At 36.1% G+C, this 23,303-nt stretch overlaps 1 protein-coding gene across 1 annotated transcript in view; it reads left to right on the top strand.

The window, feature by feature from the left end:
* LOC111502089 (uncharacterized) overlaps positions 1 to 23,303 on the top strand; it is a 595,228-nt gene that overhangs the window by 526,201 nt on the left and 45,724 nt on the right. Inside the window, exon 6 of the mRNA XM_074179786.1 lies at positions 7,837 to 7,945. Coding sequence (XP_074035887.1) covers positions 7,837 to 7,945 — 109 coding nt within the window. The remainder of the gene's footprint in view (positions 1 to 7,836; positions 7,946 to 23,303) is intronic.

Below are 23,303 nucleotides of genomic sequence, written 5' to 3'. Positions count from 1 at the left end.
CTTTCACAAGTATGTCTCGCATTGAAGCTCTTTACTATACTCTCATATTTTTATGGATTTCATCCAAATTTAAATGTTCCTTTCGCTTACTGACAGCACTGTCTAACTTCAAACACAGTATTGAAGTCGCTTTTATCCAAGGGCGTCCAGTTCTGGAAATCCATCCCACCACTATGACATCACAATGATATTGGAAGGATCTTCAGGGGATTGCCTGGTGCATCAATATCATCATCTGAAAAATTACCATGAAAAACTTTATGATCTTGAAAATTGTGTCTGAATGTGACCTTGAGACAGGATTGCATACACGGAATAACATGCAAGAAAATATAACCGCAGCCGTTCGACCTTAGGTACAGAGACATTAATGTACTATTGAACTTGAGCACAGAGCTGGATAATTGCTATCAACAACCTCTCACACATCTTGCTGATCTGGGAATCTTTTCCTCCCAACTGAAGCCATAAATGAGAAGAGATGGACGGTTTACACTTTTATACTTCCGTTGCGTGCTCCTGAATTATTTTTGGTAGCCGTATTTCGGAAGAAAGTACCACCGATCACAAGTTATGGATATAAAGATAGTACATTCCTGAAATATTTCTATGAGTGATGATTTTTCTTTCAAATTGGTAATTTTTTGAAAAAGTGATCCCATACACAATGAATCATAAGGTACGCCATTCGATTCATGTCTATACACAAATTTACTGAATAATAGTTTCCTCCCAAGCGAGTGTATTTACCCGTAAAATAACATTCGTGCAGTAGATAGAAAAAATCGTTAGATTTTGCCTCACCTTTGCAGTAGTAACCACAGTGGACTCTCACAAGCCAAAAAAAAAATCAAGTTACCCTGTGAATAACTACGACTTTTCAAGACGAGACCACTTGTTTTAGGGTCATCAGAGGCTGCCCTCAAGGTGGGGTACTATCTCCTCTTCTGTGATCACCCCTGATGGATAGTCTGCTTGATGCCCTCGACAGAAGAAAAGTAGATTTGCAAGCTTATGCAGATGACCTTATCATCTTGGCAAGGTCCACATCGGGAAAGATAGCTTGTAGTATCCTCCAAAGCACAATGGACGTTGTTCACAGTTATTGCCTGAGGGAGCAGATGTCTGTCAACCACAGCAAAACTGTGATAATTTCCTTCACCAGGAAGAGAAAATTGAACGATCTAACGTAAGGTTGTTTCATTTGGCATTGTTTTCGATAAAAAACTTACCTTTTTCCACTTGGAAAAAGTTTCACACAAAGCCAGACTCTCCCTATAGACATATTGAAGGATTTGTGGTGGAACTTGGGGTTTAGGTCCAAAAAAAATCGACTGGATTCATGAGATGATTGTCAGACCAATGATCACTTATGGTTCAATTGTCTGGTGGCCGAAGGCTTAACAGAAAACGGACCTAGCGAAGCTCTCTGGCTTACAGATACAGGCTTGTCTGGCGATCAGTGGTACCATCAGTACCACACCGTCAGCGGTCATAAAGATCCTCCTAGATATACCTCCTATCAACATTTTTCTGGGGACAGACTTGTGCACATTGCCATCTGCACAAATCAATGCAGAATGCAACAGACTCTTGGTTGAAACTGGAAGTCACAGCATCACGGAAATGACCTCTGACTTTATGCCTCCAACTGTCAACAACGAAGTGCTTTATAATTGTTGGTTCACAAATAAATCAAAAACACCCTCTGGTTCTGGTGCAGGTGTTGTCAGTCGCAGAACCAGGACAGAGACCTGCCTAGGAACCTATGCGACTGTATTTGAAGCGGAAATTTACGCTATTGACTTGTGTGTGGAAAGATTAGAACAATCCAATCTCTTCAGCTTCCTGAAAGAACGTTTACGCAAGTGTCCGTCTATGGATACCTCTCGAAAACTTTCACCATCAACGCTGGTGTTCCTCAGGGATCCACTGTTCCATCTTCCATCTGGAGAACTGCGTTTGTGTGGAATAAACTTTCTGAGAACGTTTTTTCAAATAAATTCAATTTTCAGCGATTCAAATCCAATGGCCCGATCTGAAAGCGCCTTAAGTATTTTCCGGTAGTGCTTGTGTTTGGTCTTAAGAAAAAATTCAGTAAATTTTCAAGTGAATTTTCTCTTCGGTGTCATATTTTCAATTTGTCAGTGTACATAACGGAAATCTTCATCTGTTTTTGGCGAACGATAAATTCAACCTTCAAAAAAATATGAAACATGTTTCTGAACTCCGCCATAGACTTGAGGAATGAGCTATCAATGACAAAAACTAGTTCATTCCTTAGAAAAATGCACCGTAGCAGACATTTAAATCTAACGTTGATTTATTCGTTATTCTGGCTATGATGGCAGCATGCAAAGACCCTTCATTGTCATTATATCACGTGAACGCACTATTTCCAGATTCAAAGTCACATTGAGAGCCGGCAGCTACTCTGAAGTGGAACTTTCGGAAGAAAGGCAGTAATAAAAAGTTAGTTGGAGAGTAATTCCGAACGATGAATCAAAGTTCCCCTCTGATAATTCAGAGTTTAATGAACTTACTTTCAGAGACACCATATTTTTGGGTTGAGCCTTTTTACCGTTATTTCTTATTAGATTTGGTGCGCACGAAGTTCGCTTTGGAATAATGGTCTTCTCTCTCACAAGACCCCGCTAGAAGTCAGTTCACTCCTTTTTTTTTTCTAAAAACTCAAGTCGAGGTGATTCAATCATACTAATGATAGTTTTCCTTGCATGCTAGCACTGACTCACTTCTGGAAATTATCGATTCGGAAATAACGAATTGGAAAAAGAGACAGAAAACCTTCTTCGCATAGAATATTACATATTTCATGAATATTGTGTTATGTTGAAACCTCAATTTGGGTGAATCTAAACGGGTAATATTAGGTTGTTTCAAAACGTAACACGAGTCAAATAATCTTTTTCACCAGTTCCCAACTGGCAAATGTTCTACTGGTGAGAAAGTTATCGACGTGAAAAGATGATAGTCGGTTGGCGAGAGGTCTGGAAAGTATGACGGTGAATTTTGAAACGTGCGGTTGACTAGTTTCGGCTGCTACTGACGCAATGTTTGGTACTTTCCGTCGATTTTTTCACAATAGGACCCTGCTGTTGCTGTTTAGCCTAGTTGCAGAAAGATATATAGACCGGGAGCCCGTGACAGAAATTTTGACACCATTTTTTATCGTTCGCCTTTTTCAGAGGAAATATTTACAGCCACAAGCAACAGTATTATGCGTTGAACGAATTTTTTTCACATGTTACACATGCTTAAACATTAACTCTAGTTTGCATAAAAAAATTTTCTTTAACCAACATTTTACCGTCTGCCATTCATGCGGCCGGAAGGCTAGGTTATGCAACCCACAAAAAATTATTTGCAGACGGTTACGTGGTGTTCTGGGTAAAGCATGCATTTTTCATTCAACCAAAAAAATGGTAAACTGAAATCAATTTTTCACCGTCTGCCAAGCACAGTGTATTCTAATAGTAGCATGAAATGAACGAATTTTCATAAGGCAGACGGTGAAAAAAAGCAAAATTATTTAAACGATACGTGAACATGTGCTACTTCATTTATTTAATTTCGATTGAAAAAATAAGGTAGTATTTTCGATATTTTCATGGTAGATTTTCATTTCATTGAGTTCTCATAATTTCTTATATACTGCAGATGTTAATATAATTTTCTTGAATGTTTTCAGGCGTATCAGGTCCTTCGAACTAGTTGAATGTATACTGTCCATCATCATTGTGACATCAGCCATAATTTAATGGGTCTAATTGAGATGCAATTTTCTCAGAAGAATTGGTCCACATGTTTGTATACGCTGTTCTTTTAATTTGTTGTTGTGAGTCTCTGGCACATGGTGTTAAATTGGATGCGTCAAACGATTTAACTTGTTTCTTGAAAGACTCTATGTCATCTATCACTCCGTAATGTCTTTCGAAATTCCGAACTCTCGCTTCATTCTTCAGACTTTGGATAACTTTTTTTGGTTGTTGCATACATACGGCACACATACCGAAACGACTGAAATTTTTATGAAATATTTTGTTTCTATTTGATGATTAAAGGAATAGATTGTGAGGTATATTCTGACAGATCCAGTGGTATGGACATTCTGCTCATTAGGAGATGCTCCACCCAGCCTACGGAGTTTTTTAACAGGATCAAGAGTTTGAGAACTAGAAAACACTTGTTTCCTATTTGATGGTACATGGTGTTTATCTTGTTTCTATTTGATGAGTAAAACAATAGGTTGTCAGCTACATACGAGACCACTAGATCTGTCTGTTTCTGTATGAACACCCTGCTCATTAGGAGATGACGATTGTCCTTCTGGCTGCTCCTTCCAGCCTAGATTTTTTAACAGAATCAAGAGTTTGAGAACTCGGAAACACTTGCTTTCTAACTGATGTTACACGGTGTTTGTCGCACTTCTTCGAAACGGCTTGACTGATTTTTATGGAATTTCTTGTTTCTATTGGATGAGTAGAAGAATAGATCTGATAGATCTAGCGGTAAGGACATGGAAAACACTTGCTTTATATCTGATTGTACACGATGTTTGTGGTTGCACTTCTTCGAAAGGGCTCAACTGATTTTCATGAAATTTCTAGTTTTGTTTCGATGAGTGAAAGAATAGGTTGTGGAATATATTCCATACCCTGAGATAAATAAACAGTCCCTATCAGGAATTTTCGCGATTATTTTTGTATTCGTTCAATTTGGCATCAAATTCTATACAATGAATTGATACTGTGGGATATACTGTGACGTAGTGGACGCATGGAGTAATAATTTTCAGGATAAATTGAAATCATTACTGATAGAGGTAGAGACTTGAGAGTTTTTCTTTGTGAATTTTCTTCCTTAACAGAGACTTCTCTTGGATAATTACTTGAGTAGTCTAGGAGGCACATGTTTTTTGACAAAACTTTTTATTCGGGAGTCTATGAATACATGAAAATGAAGATTTTAGATGAATAATTGAGTGATGTAACATTCTACACGTGAGTTTTGGCTCACCTTGATATCTTCTCCCGTTCATAAATGAAGAGGGAGACGCATTATTTTGGTGAGCCCTGTATATGTCTAATCGAAGCGACAATGGGATAAAATGAAATGATACGGGAAAAAGTTGTATTTACACGAACTGACTGTCGATTTCAGTACAATGACGATATTATTAGTATTATTCCTTCAAGACTAGAATGGTTTAAATTACGTAATATAAGATTACTATCCAGCTCAAGCGATCAAGTGAGATCTTCCTAGAGGAAAAGTTTTCTCATCCATGCTCGTTATCTGGAAAACCCGTCTGTGTCCTCTTCTCTCACGAATGGCTGGATATGACAGAAAATATGGAACGCTATAATGAATAGCTTACGTTGGATTATAACAAACTTGAAATCATGTCGTCCCACGTGACATTGCACTATTTGTTAGAATTTCTTGAACTTCACACTAGCTGCAATCAGCCGGCTTTGTAGTCTGTCTGAACTAAGAAGGCAGCTGAAGCATGTTTTGTTTCTCTTACGCTCTAATTAAGTTACATGCTATCCTTAATTAGAAAGATCTTCAGACTCGGTAGTGTTGTGAAAACAAAAGGGACAGACGATGTATTATCGTTGAGTTCGCAACGCTCCTTTTATATGTAACAAGGCGATGGTGACTCATCTCCATATTTTACTGGATAATTACTTATTTACTTATCGTAAAAAGTAGGGTTAACGACCAGCTCTTTTCGTTTCAAGCTGTTGTTCAAGAATGACATGTGAGATTGAACTCTTATAAGGAGAGCAAATACAATACCCTCAGCAAGTAATTTCCAAACATTGAAAATGGTGATTAAATGAAAAAATCTGTTTCTTGAATATGGAATATATAATATAGAAACTTAAACATACATATCTGATGAAACCAAAAAAATTGTTTCGAGTTTATCAAAACGATAATCAGAAAAGGGATTTAGGACCACGGCAAATGAATTTGGAGATGGTATAAATGAAGAAATGATAAAAATATTAGAAGAAACAGTTAATGCCACAAATGAAATAAATTGTGAATTTGATAAGCAGTCAATAAAAAATACCATGAAACTAGATGGGCAGAATGAAAATGAGGAATTCCACGCTTTCGTCATTGCAAAACATTACAAGAGAATCATGACGAAAGAGGAATCACTCCACTGAATTCCAGTCTTCACGATCATGTGATATGGCCTGAAACCCTGGTAAGAAAGGGTAAAAAAAATAGTGAAAGATTACCATTTCTTCTAACGAGCACTCAAATTAGAGAAAAAGAAGGCAATCAAGAGGAAAAAATCAAATGAGCCAAATACAGCAAAAGGTTAACACGATGAGAAAAAGAAAATGAAAAGTGCAACTGACAGAAATCCAAACCAAAATTTGTTCAGATGATTCATTGGAGCAAGAAAGTGCTACTCTCCAACCTTCCTCAAGAAACAGCCGAGTGAATATTTTATCATGTGTCACAAATGCACGAGAAAAACACGTGAGGCAAGTATTCGGTGACGACGAGAGCAATAATTCTACTGAAAACAATAAGGAAAAATTACCTTTTCCCAATAATCAGATTGCTTTTGGCAAAATGTGCTTCATCTGTACGAACAAGATTAGCCTAATATCAAAAGGAATCAAATGCTATGGATGGGAAAAAACCTACCATAATAGGTGCATTATTAGACTGACACCATCAACTGATACATCCTGTTCATAAATTTATTATTGTAAAACCTGCTCAGCTAAACCGAATATTTCTTAAAATCATTAATATAATATATCAGTTAAATAAAGTGAAGTCCTGGTAGAATTTGAAAACTTGAAGTTTCATATCATTTGGGAATGCCAATAACTGTAAGTCTTATGGCCAATAACAGTAATGAAACGGCCAATGACTGTGGATTTTGCATTCTTGGAAAATTATATAAAATTCTGGGTTTAAATGAAAGTAGGTCACTATTTGGTTCACTCTTCTCCTTCAGAATGATTGTTTGACAACAGTATCCTTCATAATGTTCATATTTATTCAATTGAAATAGACAAACTACGAGACAGGCTTTAAGTAGCCAATGACTGTACGCTTTACCCTATGATTATATTAATATCTTCCAAAATTGTAAGAGTTTCTACCTAGTTAGTCAAATATTGACATTTTTCAAGCAACAATCAACGATTTCAAGATTTTTATTAAATTGATGGATGTAACCGTTCATATGTGGTTGCAAATCGAAATGAAGAAAAGAGAATTGAAACTTTCTATGTTTTTTACCACTTTTATTAGTAACTTACGTTACACATTGGAAGTTTTCATGTTCTTAACCACTTTCATTTGTAACTAACGTTACTGCACTTTCGTCCTATAAGGACATTTTCAAACTTATACATTAAGTTTACGTCAAACTTATCCATTAACTTTGATAATGTCCTTATATGACGAAACTGCAATAACGTTAGTTGCAAATAAAAGTGGTAAAAAACAGAAAGTCTTTTCTTCTTCAAGATTTTTATTGAAAACTGTCGGTATCAGTTGTTGAATATTTCGCGATGTTGCAATATGAAAGTGGGTCATTTTCAATTATTCCTCACCCTGATTTATCTACAGAAATTCATCTCTTCTGTTTCTCTGCATAGTTGCCTGCGCACCAGGAACAGAAATAAATTACGGCGTGTCTACAAAGCCCAGCGAAATGATTCAAAACCTTGCTCTGCAAACAATAACGCCCGAAACCCCAACCTAAGCTGTGCATTTCCGAAAGCGTTGGAACCGTTCCCATTTAATAAAGATTTCCTTCGTGCTTTTCAGGATTGGACGCTACAAATCAAGTTTGTGCAGCAGAGGGATGCCGGCTTGTACGAATGCCAAGTGTCCTCGCATCCGCCCACGAGCATCTTCATCCAGCTCAACGTAGTCGGTAAGTTCTGTTTTCTTCCAGTGGCAGTACATTTCATGGGGTTTTGAGAAATCCCAGTATGACAGAATACATGCAATGATTCGCATTGGTGCTTGTTCATTTACTATTCATATATTCAAAACTACTCACTACATCGAAAACTGAAGAAAATTTATTTTATTTAATGAGTAAAGTTTTACTGGGAAGAAAATGTTACGTTTTCACAGGAAGTGATTCAGTAGGTATGTATATGATGGAATTGGCCGATGCTTGATGAAAACGTAAAAAATTTTACAAGAACGCAACACGTGTTTTACCATACAATGGCTTCTTCGGGCGTGTCTTTACTAATTAAATCCTACACATTCATTGCCTAATATACTTTATTTTACAATTTTATTGAAGTTTGTAATGGATTGAATTACCTGAGCTTATGTCCCAGTTTCTAAATTTAAAAAAATATTTAGTAACAGGGAGTTATTCAATCCTGATTGATCATTCAGTGAATTACCGGAATTTCTGAATCTATTGATTTCTAAACATTCTAGAAGATTAAGTTTCAAACTCTTCCCTTCCAAATGTAACACGTCCTATTCATGATTTTATTCATGTCCTTCTGCTAAAATGTGGTTTGCAAATGTGGAGTTGGCCATTATATTCTCAAAGCTATTTCTATGTTCTCTAATTCTTCGAAAAAATGTTCTTTCTGTTTGGCCAATATACAGTTTTGGGCAAGAGGCACAAGTCAGCTCATTACAAATTCAGGTAAACATCAGGTACTTGAAATGTAGGTACTTTAAATTGTAGAATAAGGTATAATAAGCATTTAATGTGTAGAATATAGTTAGGAAAGACACACCCAAAAAAATCATTGGGTGGCGAACCACGTGTTGCGTTTTTGTAAAATTGTTTATTGAAAATCTCCCAATAAAGTGTTTTTTGAATACATCAGTAGGTATTTGTCACAATGAATGAGTTTTTTCAATATATTGAAGAACTATTTTCGAAATGGGTACTAATTCGAACGGAGTAGTTTTTCCAGATGATTTCCTGGATATTGAGGGCACATCGAAATCAATAATCAAGGTGTTGGGGAAGAATCGAAGATAAGTGTTGGGAAATTGGTATTCAAGACTTTTATAGGATGGACAGTAGTACCATAAGTGGCAAAGAGCTGTCCTAATTTCGGCTTCTTGTGCCTACTGTAATGGGTTCTTTCAATGGATGAGTTAATGTTTCTTCCGGACTGAAGTGAATGTAAAGTACTAGGCTATGCAAACAAATCAGTAATTCCAGCTCATTTAAATACCTTTCAACAGAGAGTGCTAAGTTCATCATTGAATCAATGGAAATTCACTTGAGACTCGTTTCTCTATATCGCCTGTGACATGAATAGTGAATAGTGACATGAGTTTTCGTTTGGAATTTCACAAGAGAAAAAAATTAAAAAAAAAAAAGATTGGAAGTTTACAAAAAATGTTGAACATTTATCAGGAAACAAACAAAGCTGAAGCGAATTCAAATAATGCTGATAATGCTGAGGAATTATTTTGGAATTGAGTAAAAACAGACAATTATTTTTTTTTCTCTCGATGATTTATAATTTTTTTTGCATGCCTTCTCAAGTTTTCTCCAAAGGTCCATTTCTATTTTGCCTAAGTACAACCTCGTCAAAATTCTCTTCATTGTAATGATACTTGAATTTGAAAGTAAACATAGTTTGCTCTTCATATTTTATGATTTTCATTTCACCTATTTGTAGCATATTGCCATTTGTGTCCTTCTCAAATGTGCCAAGATGGTTGCCTAAGTACTACAAGTAGTAATAATTTTCATGAGATTATTATTCAGTCACATCAACTTCTTATGATGATGCGTGTTCTCCTCTCTTATCTTCAACGGGTGTTCCTATGATTTGCTTCTGCAACTCAGTAGGAATGGGTCTGTCATTTATTTTCATTTGTATTTTAAAATAACAGTTCGCAAACTCTTATTTTATTATCTCCGTTGCAAATGTTGAATGCGTGGTTACATTGACGTGGTTTGACTGGATTTCTGCAATGTCTATAGGTAAGAGTATTGAAATAGAACGAAAAATCCCTACAATACGGAAACAATGCACATGCTCATGGTTACAACTAGAAAAAAGGTCCAAAAACGAAAAAAAATACATCCATATCAAGCAAGAATGAAATCATAACTCTACTCATTTCAATGGAAAGAATTTGCATGTTGTAAGAATAATGAAAGAGCTTGAAATACAACGGAAAGCGGTAAACAAAACATTCTCTAACGAGCAAGAACAGTCACAATTCGAAATATTCCAACAGAATAAAATTAAATAAACCATGAATAGTGTCATAACTTGAAATATGCCCAAATTGTGAACGCTGAAATTCAAAATGATTACTTTCTTGATTCTGACATTAGGTCATAACTCAAAATCTGATTGTTTCCAAAAATGCTGATAAATTCAAATTGACTCACCTTAGACAAAAATACTGGTACAGTTGAAGATGTGACAGTCAAACTTAACAGAAAATATCAAGTCTATGGCATAACTCACCATGTGTCAGTGTTCTTCCATTTTCAGATACGGAAACCAGTAAACCTGTAGTGACACATGACTCTCTCTAGTAATCAGTATCACCAATACAATGGGGAATGTTCCTCAATTTGGGTTATTACAGCAAATGCAAGTTTGAATAAAATAAAGTTGAGTTTAATTCATGAGTTTTTGAAATTCACTTCGAAAAGTATTCAAATTGATGTTTTAAATGTTGGGTTTTGATTTTTAAAGGGATTTGTTTCTAATTCACATATTGGCAACAGCACCTATATCAAATTGGAATAATTTATACGTACCTAGATATTCTACTTTGAAAAAGGAAAATTATTTTTATAATTCAACAATTGAGGCAAAATATAAATTATAGTTCAATATCACCCCCACAAGCCCCATAAACAACAGTTGTTTTGTTATTTATTTATATAGAGGAAGATATGTTAGATGCACAAAATGTCATATGTCACAGAATGTCTCGGAACGTAAGTAAACAGAACAGCACGCCTCTGAAATATGTCATCTTTTTTGTCTCATACAGGTAACAGATTCATTGTCCTTCAGTAGCTATAACCGATGTTGCCAAATGGTGAAATAGAAACGAATCCCTTTGAATGTTGAATGCATTATTTCATTCTTCTTTTTTAAGTATTCAAATAATGTTTTGAGGAAAAAGGTTGAAATGATAAGTTCAAAATGCGTTGTTTCAGAGCTCTTTTATGAAAACTACTTGATTTTTGTCAGGAGGAACATTCCCCATCAGACATATAGTCAATAGGCATACTTGAAGGTTGGCTATATATAAAATTATCTGAAGGAACAGTTCGTTCAGGCTAGTCTGAACTCCCGACATTGTAGGATAATGGACTGACTCCCCTAACTGATGCCACGAAGGACCTTGGATTATATCCAACAGATGTCAGTGCAAAATTCTTATTGTGCGGTTTAACCAAGTTCGAGGAATGATACTATGAAGGAATTCGATTTTCAATTATCGAAAATCATCGAATTCATGTTGATGATAGAAACTACCTCACACTGAGGAGTGGTCAAACAGCCCGAAACAAGTCTGCAAGTGTGTTTCAATAATTGAAAATATATTGCGGCAGTTCTATCACCAACAGCATATGCATGAATAACTTCACTAAAGAATCCTGCAGTGACATCTGTCGGATATAATCCAACTCCCTTTGTGGTATTAGCCAGGGGAGTACTTGTTTTCTGATGGGTATCAGTCTATCAACCTACAGCGAAGGGAGTTGAGACTGGCGTCAAGGAATTATTCCTTTAGATGATTTAATATAATTATGACACTTTTCTTGATTAAAATAATATACTAGATTTCATTTATGTTAGCGCATAAATGAGAAAAATGGAAATTTTGACTTGCGATACATCAAGAAATATGAAAATTGAAAGAAATTCGGAGTAATCGCACAAAAAATGGAAGCAAATAATTAAATAATAATATCACCACATGGAAATATTACTTACCATATCCAATGCATCTGCTACTTTGAAATTCACAATAATTCACAGCTCCGAGTCTTTTTTATTCCATAGAGTTCTGTAAGTGCTATTCTATGAACATATTGGAGAAAAGCTATACTACAGGCATCACGTAATTTTGCAATTCAACTCACATTATAAATTTCATGCAGTCGCCTCATATGACTTCGCAAGCATCATTTTCAAAGACTCACCCAGCACCTAACGATTAAAGTTTGGAGGTGCTTTAGCCCGGTAATCCATTAAAACGAAGTTAACCTAATTCACCAAACGCAGCATGGCTTGACATTTGCCTAAGGAATAATTTTCGTACCTAGATGTTCGTGCAAGTTTAGCCGAAGAGGGTGGAAAATCTTAAGCTCTTGTGTATTCTGTATTCAGGAAATGATCGAAATAAATTCTATGGAATCTCACTTTTGAGAAAACAGAAAGGAAAGAACTTCTTTGCACGTATAGGATCTTTCATTAGACGCTTCCTATCTTTATATTTAGATGAAACAAAATAATATCATCAATTTTTTTATCAATTTGAAAGACCTACGTGTGGAATATAACGTTAAAATATCCGTCACGGCTTCTCTGGGTGGAGCGCATATTGTTGTGGTGCTATGATGTGCTGTCAAATAGCCATGGATGGATATATCATTCACCAACAGGTGCAAAAGTGTTGGGAGTGGGCAGAAAAATCCGAGGCATTCGATTTCGCGTCGCTCACAAAAACTCAACCTTTCGCAAACTGCACTTGGCGAATTTTGGGTCGTGACTTGGGCCTGAACCCCTGAAAAGTTCGACTGATCCAGGAACTTGAGGTAAACGACTATTGATAAGACGTATGTTCGCTGAATGGGTTCTGAAGCAGTTGGCAACTGAACCTGATTTTTATAGAAAAATCATCTTCAGCGATGAGGCCCATTCTGGATCATCCCAAATTGTCAAAATGTTGAAGATAGGAAGCGCTAAATGAAAGACTCCATAGATTAAAAAATTTTTAAATATTGTATCTCTCTTTGGTCCAATCGCTTATTAGTTATTGTATTTTGGAATGGGGTGGAGTTGCGGAACACCACTTACATAACCTGAATGTAATCCAAAAATGGATTATTAAAATCACCTACCGAAAGAATATTGACTACCCAACTGATTCCCTATTTCAAGCGAGCCAATTTCTTGATGTACGGCAGCTTTTTTGTCAAAATTTACTAAATAATATCCATAAGAAAAAAATACCAGTAAATAATGTAGATCATAATTATGAAAGGAGAGGGAAATTAATAAATGCCTGCACAAGTGCGAAAACAATTGGCCAACATTCATGTTTATACAATCTACTATCAGCTTATATAAGAAAACATAGACAAATTCAAAAAATATAAACGTGAGGTCAAAGATTGGATTATGCAAAGTGGAAGAGAAATTTTTAACAATCTTATAAATCTAAAATACTTACGATGAAGCAAAAGACAGATTAAGAGCTCGTTTTCATTTCATTTCATATTCTTTTATATTTTTCATCTTCTTTATTTATATTTTTTATCTTTTTTTTTTTCATTTATTTATTTTTTTCATTTATAGCTAGAGTTTTTTGTATGAAGGAATCCTCAATCAGGATAGCATGTTACAGGGTGGGACCCTCGTATTTTCTTGCTCGTATAAGTCTGTCGAAGACTTCTGAAGATTGCTCGTAGGGGTGCGACTAGGGGTGCGACCGGTTGACGGAGGGAACAAATCTATTCAGTTGTTAAATGGCTATCCGGGTTATATATAAGTAGCAGATATATTAGATGTGTGAAACAATATAGGTTATGTGTACTATGTATGTATGTATATATATTGTTTGTTCTAACTATAGCATCATCACATACAAGTATCTTGTATACTTCCGTGATGTTTTCAATGTTCACTCTTTATTCTTAATGTAACAATGTTTTCTTTATGAATTATTTCCTCGAATGACAATTATTATCATTAATATTATTATATTGAACGGATTATGTGAATGCTACATCTTTGTTTCTCAACACAACCACTACAGGAAAATCCTTAAGACGCTTTTAGAGCGGTGCCTGTGCAAAAGTACAAAAGTGCAAAAGTGATTTACATTGGATTTGAATCGCTGGAGATCAAATTCATTTGGAAAAACGTTCTCAAGAAGTTCATTCCACATAAACGCAGTTCTCCAAATGAAATAGTTCTCAAACAGTGAAGTTCGAGGTGAACTTACTTGAACCTCAAAACAAAGAGCAGCCACGGTCCGTCGCGTATTTTTGTTAATGTACCGTTCTTGGTGGAATGAAAAAAATCTATAGAAGAGTGACAAATCTCTAACCTCTCTCTTTCAAAGGAGGTTTTATCTAAGCTTTATGAAGCAAGAAAAGTGGTGAGGTTTTCTCTGGTTCGGAACAGTGTTCCAAGCTTTTGAGAAACCGCCTTCGTAATTCCAGCAACATGATTGTGCCAAGACATATTGGTGTCCATTTTAACTTTCAATAAACTTATCGAAGCAGAAAGCGGAACCGACTTGACATTATTATATCAGGTCGAGGACCTTTATCTTGTTGAAGAAAGCCAATGGCTGGCTTTTTGTTGCATTAAATTGAACCTGGTTACTTTCACCCCAATTCGAAATCACATCTAGATCCTCATTGAGATATGCAACCTTCTGCTGGTGAAGATTTCCATTCGCAGTCGATGTCCTGGAATCCAAATGTAATGACGAGACAAGTGTGCTGTCGTCAGCAAAGTAATATATCGGATTCTTGGTTTTTTCCAATAAGACTTTGATGTACAATAAAAAAAGGGTTGGAGACAATATGGATCCCTGCGGAACACCAGCGTTGATGGTGAAAACTTTGAAGAGATATCCATCGACAGCCTCTTGCAGAGAACGTTTTTTCAGAAGCTGGAGAGCCATATACAAAATTGATCCGACAAGCCATAGCATCGAAATCTGACCACCAAACCCTCATACCACACACGGTGAAAAGCCTCAGAAATATCAAGCGCAACAGCTCTTGACTCTCCGTGTTTCTCGAATACGTCATTTCAAATATGGGTGACATATGAAAAAGGTCGCCTGTTGATCTTTGTTTCCGAAAGCCATATTGATGATCGCTCAAAAGGTTGAAGCCTTCTGAATATTTGAGAATATGGTGGTTTACGGCCTTCTCCATGATTTATTATATCATTGATAGCAAAGCGACTGGTCTGTATCTATAGAGTAGGGAGGGTGAGTGTAAGTTCACAGTACTCAGGCCACCTGTGACCCATTGTACATCCTCTCGAGGAGTTGTCCTTCTAGGTCATCGTCCATCCTGTCCTTTTCAGGAAGGTGGACAGGTCACTGGAAGACATCTCCTTTATATCGGCAAGTGTAGGCCAATACTCGCCAAACACACACTCTCTTATTGACGATAACTCCGGGCACTCACATAGCACATGTCTGACAGTCTCATCCTCCTGTTCACACATCCTGCATAGAGGTGTGTCCACTAGACCCATATTATGCAGGTGTTTCCTCAGTTGACAGTGGCCAGTCAGAAATCCTACTGTTGAGCGTAGATTTTTTTCTGGTTATTGCCAGATATTTCTTCGGCACCAGCTTCCCAGGGTCGCCCAAGGTGAGCCTGGCAAGATTACATCCTTTAATTCCATCCCATCTCTCTAACGATTGAGCATGCGTGTAACATTTGGCTAGTTCCGCAATTGTCGAAGTCCGTAGGTGCCACTGGCTCGTGAAATTCTGAGTCAAGCCGCTTCCTTGGCTAAAGAGTCGTCGATGCGATTACCTTCACTCCTGTCGTGCCCTTTAATCCACCTCAGGATGATGTTATTATACACCAAGGCTTTGACTGAATCTTGGTGACACTCTAGTACTAGCCCTGAGGTTATACGTTGTCTGTTCAAGGCTAATAGGGCGTGTCTGCTGTCAGTGCAGATTGTTATGTTTTTGCCAGAAATTCCTTTCCTGGTTATTTCTTTTGTGGCATTTAGATACCAGCCAAGCGACTGGTCTATAGTTATTTGGAAAAGTTTTCCTTTCCTTCTTGGGAATAGTCTGAATACGAGCAATCTTCCAACTAAAAGAAAACATCCCTTTCTCGTAAGACAGGTTGAAAAATCTGCAAAATACTGGTGCGAGTTCATTTGCGCACGTTTTAAGTACGATGATGGGCACTTCATCGAGACCAGATGCCTTGTTGATATGGAGCTGTTTCGAAATTCACCTGACTAGATGCTGTCGAAGAGTAATTTCCGGCATTGTGGATTCTAGTGTGGGAATAGTGAATGGTGTTTTTTCTGGAAGATCGACTGAGGAGTGGGACACAGATTGTTCAGCTAGTAGATTTACTTCCTCTATAACTTTTGTTGCAATTGAACCATCCACTTGTGTTGATGGTGGAATCATGGATTTTGTAAAGTTGTGAATAACAGCTTCAGCTACCGACCAGAACTCTCCAAACCCGTTGGAATTGGCAAGCAGTTCAACCCTAATTCTTCGATTGTGAAGTTCTTTGCAGCTGTTGCGACTATTAACCAACCTAGTTAGGTTTTCGGCACCAGGATTTTTGTGCCACTGCCAGCAGGCGAGATTTTTGGGGGCGACAGCTTGCTTAAATTTTTTCAACCATAGTTTGCCCTTCCGAGGTCGTTTCATTCAAAAAGTAATATATACATCCATGAATAGAATAACTTCCGTAACGTCAGAAGCTCAAGTTGATGGATCTTTAGAGCTGAAACAAACATCTAGCCTATTCAGTTGATCTGTAATGCCAATCTTTGTGCGGCCTAAATTGTTCCCCAACATTTATCGATAATCCACTCAACACTGAAATGAGATTGTGGTCAGAAGATCCCGATAGAGACCTTACGGTGACTGTGTAAATTTCTGGATTGGTACAGATCCAGAAGACTAGTATATTCTCCATCAGTCAGTAATCCCGGTTGGCTCATTTATAATCTGAGTGAATCCACTGCTTATTGCAAAAGCCTCAGGTTCGTGAGCTTTTCCGTCATTGATATTCGAAAATTAGAGCCATTCGATGTTGTGGATATTGATGTCACCGAATATGGAAATTTCGGCATTGGGATGATTGATTTGAGGAAGTGAAGAGAATAGTGCCGTATATTTTGTATCGCTAGGTGGTCGATAAACGCAGCATATCAAATTGGTGATGTTCTGTGACATTATTTTGAACCACATAATATCAAAGTTCCGAGGTTCCAGCATTTTCTCTCGTTGCCAGGAGAGATCGCTTCTGATAAAAAGATATTTTTCAAAGTTACGTCTTAATCGGAAGTGGAAATCATAGCCGAGATATGAAAAAATGACGGGTGGGCAAAAAAGAAAGTGTGTTTAGATAGCTATGTATAGGGTTGAAGTATTGTAGATAGTAACTATTGAAACGTTGAAGATTTAAAAAATTTTGTTGACAATCATTTTTTAAATTTCATTTCATATTTTTGTACATCTCTGACATTTTTTCATATTATTATTAAATCGCAATCTTATACGGAATAATGGAAGTAAAAACTTCAAATATTCAACTGAAACACAGTTTTTCTGGACAGTACTAACAGCGAAGTCCATCCAAAACATCTGAACGAAGTTTTTAATCTTTCTGAATGTTTAACTTTCAGATCTGAAGAGTGCGTACTGAAAATTTGTCTTCTACTTCATTTCCAGTCTATTAATTCATTTCCGAAAAAAAACTCGATTGCGTTCCAGCTTACCAGATAATTGCGAACGCCTTAAAGAAAAGTTGGCTAGCAATTAAAGCAATTCTTAGACGATAAAGTTCCCTCAAACAGTTTCTGAGAAATATATGGGTTGGTTTAATTTGTTTTTATTTTGTGCAGCAGTCGGCAGAAGTGTCGTAGTAATTTCATTTCGGTTGAATGGCCCTGTGCTCTATTGAAAAACTTTGAATTCCGGAGGTATTTCATTCTCTGGATTTAATTAACGAGGCTGAACTGTTCGCTCTCATTGGTGACGGATAAAAAAGGTTCTGCGTTTACAGAAATTCCAACCCGGCATTCTCATTGCAATTGGCGTGCACTCTACAGCTTTATGGAATTCCTGTATGTTATGGATGAGGTCGAATCCAGTGATATAGGATAATATCATTTCCGTCAACTTTTTTTCAATAGTAGATATATTTCGATTCGTCAGAGATTTTCAGACAAAACTGATTTTATATCGTGATAATAACAATATCCATCACAACGAAGTCAGTATGCAATTATACTGCAGAATGTTGAGAATCAATCCATTGCAGTTAAAGAAGAAATTGCACGGGAGGAGGTTCGTGTTCAATGTTGTCAGGTCTATAACTTTTGCAGTGGATCTCGTTTTTAATTTTCAAATTCTGTTCTACTCTTTGGGAGTGAAAATTCATCTTTTCATGATATGTGGTCGTGAAAAGAGTTTTATTCAGCTGGATTTATTCATTATCAGCTACTAGCCCCAGTACCAATTTTCAATCAGATCGTCCAGGGGATGTTCCGACAAATTTCCAAATGAATCAGAATCAGAAATGCTGCTCTATTGTCATAAAAGTTTAGGTTTTGTTGACAAAGCAGGCTTATGAACTGAAACAATCTGAAACATTAACATAAAGGTTAGAAATTTAAAACAAGATATTAATATGGCTCGAGCACACTTCAAAAAGTTGACAAAACAGGCTTAAAAACTAAAACAATCAGAAACATTAAAATAAAGGTCAATAATTAAAATAAGATATTAATATGGCTCAAGCATACTTCAAAAAGTCTATGGATGAAAGTCTGCGATAAAAATTTTTATAAGTTGGAATTATGAGTAGCGAAGTCATCCGAAAGAAATTCCTGAATAGTATAATAAGCTTTATCTAGCAGAAGTTTTTTTACTCTTTTTCGAAACTGTTTGTAGCATGTTAACTTTCTGATTGGAAGGAAAATATTTTTTGTTATTATAAAGAATCGAATTTTTAATTTGTGCTATTGACGGGATAGGAAGAGGAATATTGAATGTGAGACGAGTGGCATAACAAATGTTCTTCATGATTCTTGATCGTTCCAGACTATGCACAATCATTTCACAATATTCCAGAATGTTTCATTATTTTCTGGAATATTTTGGAATTCTCTCAAATATTTTGGACTATTTTAAACTCATATGTGCGCTATTCATTACCATGAGATTAAATTCAATAGCATAACAATTTACAGCTTCATTTATGAATTGATACAGTGTCACTATGTTCACCTCAATTAATCTCTTTTCCAGTATTTTGTACAGTGTTGTGATAACCTAAAATAAGACCAAAATTCAGATTTTAATTATTCAATTGAATTATTTACTAGAACTCGCGTATTTTCTTGTGGAATTACACATAAATTCAGCTTTCTGTATCTCATATGCAGAGTCTAAACCATTTTCTGTGATGAAACGAAATATTTCTATAATTCAATCGTTATTACCTTCATTTGATGAATTTGTTTAGTGCTATACTATCTCACTCACCTGATGTATTATACCATGTATCTAATTGTTTATTTCTTTTTATTGTTGTGATAATCATAACTATGTTTATGATATCACTGAATCTCAAGCAATCTTTCCGGACTGGTGTTCATTGTTTACATCTGAATCACATGTTATTTACCTTCAAGTTCGACCCAATCTAATTGACAATAATTCTCTGTCCTTTCTTCTGCTCTTGCGTCAGTATGAAATCATCCAATCCCGTACATCCGATGTTCATGGTACGACCTTTACCTGTGTACAACCTTGTTCTAATATGCCTTGTTTATTGCCCTCTCATTCTGTCATGTACTGAAGAGAGACGGATATTTACACTTTTGTGTGGCGAGAAAAGTTTCACACTGAAGCTTAATGTTCCAGAGTTCTAGTTAGTTTTTGTTCAACAAAAAGAAGTCTCAAAGATTGCCATTTTTGTGAGATTGTGAAAAAATGGGAAGTCGTACAGTATCTGTTGAGAGAATTAGACCTTATGTTGATATGCTATATTTCTGATGTTTCATGATATGGGTAGTGAAATGTACTTATTTCACAGGGTCTCTATTTTGTGACGTAATTTTCGAGCTTCCTGGTTCCCAAGTTTCCATTTTGTTTCAATGCGGAAGACAGCAGATTTTGATGTACAATTGTGTTGCTGAGATGCTCAGTTGCTGAGTCCATTTGGTTTTGATCTCATGTGTTGTCAAGCCCAGTTCATTTCGATCATTTCTGCTTCTAGATTTCCTCTGAGCTTCCATTCAGATGAACGAATAACATCATACCCACTTGAACGTCACCACTACCTTGTGAAGGTTATTGAAGTCAGTTTCACCTAGGTTTAGGTATATTCTGTAGTATCATATGATTGAAACATCATCATTCTCCTATTTTCATTCTATTACATTGATAGTACACTTCGTTACTTTGTTACTCTTTGTATATACTCATTCAATTGTGTCATGTAACTCAATAGGTTTCTGAGTTCCACAGCACCAAAAATTTCAGTGGCGCTCCGTGGCAATTGACTTTGAAAATAATGAAAGGTAACGTATTAATAATGATAAATTAATTTTATGTAGTTTGAACCTATGGCCCAGTGCCGCCAGACGAAGAGCTGCCTTGTTCGGTTGTATAAAAAAATTTACACACTACAATGTTATGGTATATACCGTCGATTCTTCTGATTCTAGAAGTTTCTGAAAGGCAGAAATCTCAGCCCCCATATTTTCAAAAATTCACCCTCCCAGGTGAATAATGAAATGTTTTTTTTAAGATGACGGATAAGAGACAATAAGAACATATAACTCTCTAGATTCATCCTGTATCTTGCAGATTATAACTGAACTTTCCACTACTTTCTGTAATGTTCTGGTTTTGGTATTGGTTTTCGTTCTAGTAATCCGAACACTCTCAAATTTTTTGTATTGTTTTAGAACTCAAAAGTACGACTTTCGAGTTAATATAGGAACTTTTTCAACAGATGAGTAATAAATATCTATTACACAATGTTATACCTTTGAACGTCTCACAATTATCTCGGATGTTCTGGGAGTTTCCCGAACTTTCCAGACTCTTTCCGAAAATGTCATCATATCCTGGATTATCTGGGAATAATCCCTTGATTATTCTGAACAATTCCTAAACTTTCTAGAGGGCGATACTTACATGCGTTTTATCTTCAATAGAGGGTCTTTCCCAACCAGCAAAAACTATTTTAAGATTATCTTATAACAGCTTCCTGAAGCTTCAATAAAACTATTTTATTGGAATGCTTTCAAACACAATTTTGTTTTCATTACCATATTGTCACTTCTATGATAATTTCCCAAGTATTTCATAGTATGGTGTATTTACTACAATTCCAAAACAATAAAATGACTGTTATAAATCCAAATTGCTTCCTCAGATATATATTTGCTGTCGCCAAGAATAAAATGAATCACATTAGAAGAACTTGCTGACATTGATTTTAGAGGTCGTGTAATGAAATATAATTAGTCAAGTTCAATTTGTCTAGCGTCCCAATAACGTCGTGTAATATTGGTCACTGGAAACAAATTAGGAAAATTGGTTCATTTTAGACGAAGACCCACGTAACCCAGTGTTTCAAATTTGTTCTTGCTGAAAACAGCATTATTAATGATTAAAATCCGTCGTTTTGAGTGGAGGACCATGTTTTATATACACTCAAATCACTAGCTCAACACTACTTCAAAATTCAGCCCTTATAATCGATGGAAAAAGCCTCTTTATAAAAATCTATAGCTTTAAAAGTAGTGCGACTCTGCCGCAATACCATCACTTCTGAAACTAAGTGTTTCTCAATAGTTTGATAGGGGTAACGTCAATCAATTTATTTTTAAGTGAAGTTATTGAAATGGCTCCAACCTTTCTATTTGTTAGTTTTCAGTTGGTGACATATCTTTTATATTTTCCTAGTGTCCAATACAAAATCTCTTCTTGCGCTTGCATTATATAATATAACGCTCTCTTGGAATGACTAAAAAATCTGTTGTAAAATTGTATTTCAATTATTTTATGAGATTATTTACGAAACAATTTTTCAAGAGTGTTAGAGAAATTTCATAGTAACTTTCAAAATGTTTATAAAACTCTTTTGTACTGTTTGCGAATGGCGTTACAAAATATCATTAAAGACTAATGTTTCATAAAACGCTGCCAATTTTCTATTTATAGCTGTTTTATGAACACATTGAAAACATTTCTGGGAGAAATACAGTTTTATAATTTGTTTCTCCGAAACGTTTTCATAACCATTATAAAATATGAAATTGCTAGTTGTTCAGACAAATACAGGACTTCATGGAGAAGCTGTTTTTTTAAGGACAAAACACAAGCACTTCAGGCGCTCTCAGAGTGGTGCCTGTGCAAAAGTAGCGATTCACATTGGACTCGAATCGCTGGAGATTAAATCCAGTTGAAAAAACGATCTCAGGAAGTTTATTCCACATAAACGCAGTTCTCCAGACGGAAGATTCATTAAACAGTTAAGTTCGAGGTGTACCGAGTTGAACTTCAAAACAATGTACCGCTCTTGGTGGAATCAAATGTGCCAAGTCGATTGAACACTTTTCGTGGAAGTATCTATAGAAGAGAGACAAATCTCCAACCTTTCTTTAATGTTCCAGGCTAATTTCAGCATTATGATTATGCCACGATATATTGATGTGCATTTTAACCCCCAAAAAACTTATCGAAGCCGAAAGTGGAATTTATTATATCCGGTTCGGAGACATTGATCTTCTTGGTGAAAACCTATGCCTGGGTTTTTGTGGCATCGAATTGAACCTGGTTACTTTCACCCCAATTCAAAATCACTTCAAGATTCTCAATAAGATATGCAACATCCTGCTGTCGGTAAAGATGTGCCTCCGTAGCTGATGTCCTGCAATCCGAATGATATGATGAAACAAGCGTGCTGTCGTCAGCAAAGCAATGTATTGTATTCTTGGTTTTTTCAATGAGTCGTTGATATACAATAAAAAGAAGAGGGTTGGGATCCCTGGAGAACACCAGCGTTGATAGTGAAAGTATTCGGGAGATATCAATCGACGGACACTTGCAGAAAATGTTCTATCAGGAAGCTGGAGAGCCACACATAAAAATGATCCGACAAACCACAGCATTGAAGTTTGGCCAGCAAATCTTCATGCCACACACGGTCAAAGGCCTTAGTAATATCAAATGCAACAGCTCTTGATCCTCCATGTTCCCCCTTCTATCGAACTATGTCAGGTCACTAGTGAACTCATAAGTACAACAATCAAAGCCAAGTATGAGGTGCATCT

This window comes from Leptinotarsa decemlineata, unplaced genomic scaffold, assembly GCF_025532065.1.
Source record: "Leptinotarsa decemlineata unplaced genomic scaffold, Ldec_3_MD MMD2_tig00026282_RagTag_RagTag, whole genome shotgun sequence".
In the NCBI taxonomy this organism is placed as follows: Eukaryota; Metazoa; Arthropoda; class Insecta; order Coleoptera; family Chrysomelidae; genus Leptinotarsa; species Leptinotarsa decemlineata.
This window is presented reverse-complemented; position numbering and strand designations above follow the sequence as displayed.